The sequence below is a fragment of the Myotis davidii genome, unplaced genomic scaffold, assembly GCF_000327345.1.
Source record: "Myotis davidii unplaced genomic scaffold, ASM32734v1 scaffold609, whole genome shotgun sequence".
NCBI lineage: Eukaryota > Metazoa > Chordata > Mammalia > Chiroptera > Vespertilionidae > Myotis > Myotis davidii.
Window position 1 is genome coordinate 2088384 of NW_006300164.1, and position 2854 is coordinate 2091237.

At 67.0% G+C, this 2854-nt stretch overlaps 1 protein-coding gene across 1 annotated transcript in view; it reads left to right on the forward strand.

Moving 5' to 3' along the window:
• The first annotated feature begins 1602 nt into the window (after positions 1-1602).
• The window catches only part of LOC102760505 (ficolin-2-like), a 6092-nt gene continuing 4840 nt past the window's right edge, over positions 1603-2854 (forward strand). The window contains exon 1 of the mRNA XM_015572363.1: positions 1603-1702. Coding sequence (XP_015427849.1) covers positions 1603-1702 — 100 coding nt within the window. The remainder of the gene's footprint in view (positions 1703-2854) is intronic.

A 2854-nucleotide genomic window follows, 5' to 3' on the forward strand; every position in this document is an offset into this window, starting at 1 on the left:
TACCGCGATGTGTGGGCACATGTCCTGTCCCCCCCAGACCCGAGCCCCGGAGGACAGGAGGTCCCCGGGCCCCAGCGTCTGCGGTGAGGCTGTGGCCAGGACGCCGCCAGGCCCCTCGGGTTCTGCAGGACAGAGACGGGCTGTTGCGCACACGTGTGGGTGCGTGTGCGTGTGTCTATGTGTGCGCGCGCGCGTGCGTGTGTGTGCGTGTGCACGGGCATGGGCGTGTGTGTGCGCGTGTGTCTGTGTGCATGTGTGTGTGTGCGTGTGCACGGGCGTGCGTGCACGGGCGTGCGTGCATGTGGTGTCTGGCTTCTAGAATGAGCTGCTCTCGCTCTCAGGAAGAAGGGAGCTAGGTTTTCCTCATCTTCGTTGTTAGCGAGTCTCTGAGACTTTTCCTCACGAAATGATTTGTCTAGAAAACAGTCCACAGCACCAACAGGCGGGTGGGTGTCTGCTGGGCACGGGGACTTTCAAAAGGCAACAGCCTCGTTTTCGCCAACAAAGGCGACTTTTCAGAAGGGGTGGCTTCCAGAGGCCGCTTCGCGCGGACGGAGAGTGTGGGCACCAGGCCGCACTGGCCCAGACGGTGCCGATCCTCCGGTGCGCGGGGATCTGCATGGAGGCCCCGGCCCTCGCGGGGGGCTCAGGCCAGAGAGGTCCCAACTCTCTCCCATTAACCTGTGAATCCGGGCAATGCCCATGGAATTCTCTTCAGGACTCAGATGCCCTGAGACTCACGTGGGGGGATCGGGGTCCCCGAGGAGCTACTCCAGCGTCACAGGAGACGAGCAGAGCCGACGGCCCCCTGAGGCGAGAGGACGTCTGCCAGGTGCAGGGGGAGAGCAGGGGGTGCTGGCCAAGCTCTGGGCTGGGGCCGGCAGGGCGCCTCTCTCTCACTGGCTGGAGCAAGCTCAGTGTCCCTGCTGCCGAAGGAGATGCCCCCAAGTCCTATGTGTCCCTGGACAATGCACCCCTTTTGCTAGGCCCTGGTCTGCCCTCCTCCCCCGTTTCTCTCCAACTGGGGACCTCGTGTGGTGGGGTGCAGCCCCTCACACTGGCCCGGAGGACTATCCAGGGATCTGGGGGGCACGTCCTCCCCTTGGGGTGTAACCAGCAGCCCCAGGGCCCAGGCAGCGGGAGGCGTGGCCCGATGTCTGGCTCTGACGGGCTGTGACTGCACTCCCCACCCGTGAAACTCGGATAACAGACGCCGCCCGCGGGGCTGGCCCAGAGCCGCTTCTCCCCTCCACAGCGAGTGCCCACGACTGGCTCATTCTGGAATATTCTGGAAACCAGAGGCAGGAGGGCAGATCCTCAGGCCCCTCGCCGATCCCCTGGGTATAGATGCGAATGGGGCTCCGGCTGGGCTCTCCCGAGTCCCCGGGGCCAGACCATCCCAGCAGGGGGCCCGGGGCGGGTGGGGGGATGTGGGCGGCTCAGGGGGCGCCTGGGGGGCCCCGGGGGAAGGACACACCCTTGGGGATCCTGTCGCTGTCATGGGTCCCGAGTCCCTCGGAAGTGGACGTCACTGGGATTGAGAAACAGCCAGGGTTCGGCTGACTTCCCTCTCGCCAGGCTCAAGGTCGAAGGCCAGAGACCATGGGGCTGTGCGGGGCCACCCTGGCCCTGGGGCCCGGCCAGCTGCTCCTGCTCCTGACCTTCAAGGCCCTGGCGGCCCAGACGGCCGACACCTGCCCAGGTGAGATGGACCGGAGCCTTCCGGTCTCTGGCAGCGGCCAATGCCACCCACTGAGCCTGCACAGCGCGGGCAGGCCCACCTCCACGCGCCTCCTTCCCAAGATGCTCCGCTGCCGGCTTAGCCTCAGGCGGGCAGGTGGCCATGGCCACCCGGGTGGAAGGAGAGGGGTCCAGGCCGACCTGTCTGACCCTCAAGCCCCGGGCGGCCCCGCAGAGCGAGGCAGGGCTGCCCGGCCATGGAAAGAGGAACAGCCCTTCGCCCCGTATTCTCAGGGCTTCCCGGGGGGCGCCCGAAGACTCTCTAACCCAGGGGCACCCCACCTCCTGGGGGCTGGTTAATTCCAGTTTCGGGCCCCAACCACAGAGTCCGACTCAGGAAACTCGGGTGCGAATGGGAGCGGGGCCTCCCTCCCGGTCCGGAGCCGGCGACTGGGCACAGCTGGGGAGAGACTATACTGACCACAGCCCGGCCGCCAAGGTGACGACGCACGGATGGAGGCAGCTTCTGGGTGGGCAGAGCAGAGAGAGGGGCCCCTGAAAACCGGTAGCGGGGGACCGGGAGGCGGCGGGTTTCCGGATCCCCACACCCTCCCTAGAGGCCGTGTATTTGTGACGGACGCACTTGAACTCTGAGAGGCAGGTGCATCTCTGGCTCCAGTTCTGGGGGGGCTGCTGTGTGTCCTGGGATCACAGGGACCCCCACCATCCGCACCCTCCAGCCCGGGATTCCCAGGTCACGTGCCCGGGAAATGGGGGTGACACGTGGCACTGCCCCCGTCCCCGCTGTCACAGATGCGGGGGCTGCACTCACTGGACGGGCCGCAGTGCGGGGAGCCTTTCCTAAGGTCTCACACATTTGCATCGGCCACTCTGACACCCAAAGCCTCCCGCTGCTCTCACTCTGCAGCCGGGCACAGAGCCCAGAGGGGCTGAGTGACTCCTGAGGACACACAGCCTGAGGAGCGGGGTTCCCCAGGGGCCGGTGGACCCCGAGGCCGGGCCCATCACCTGGGGGAGGACCGACCACAGGCTCAGCAGAGGCGGGACCGCCTCCCCTCCAGGCTGGCCCTCCAGCTGAGGCAGGCGGCCCGGGCACAGCCATCTGCCAGGCCTTGGTCCCCACGGTGGCAGGTCCCTCGGGGGGTGGGGGGAG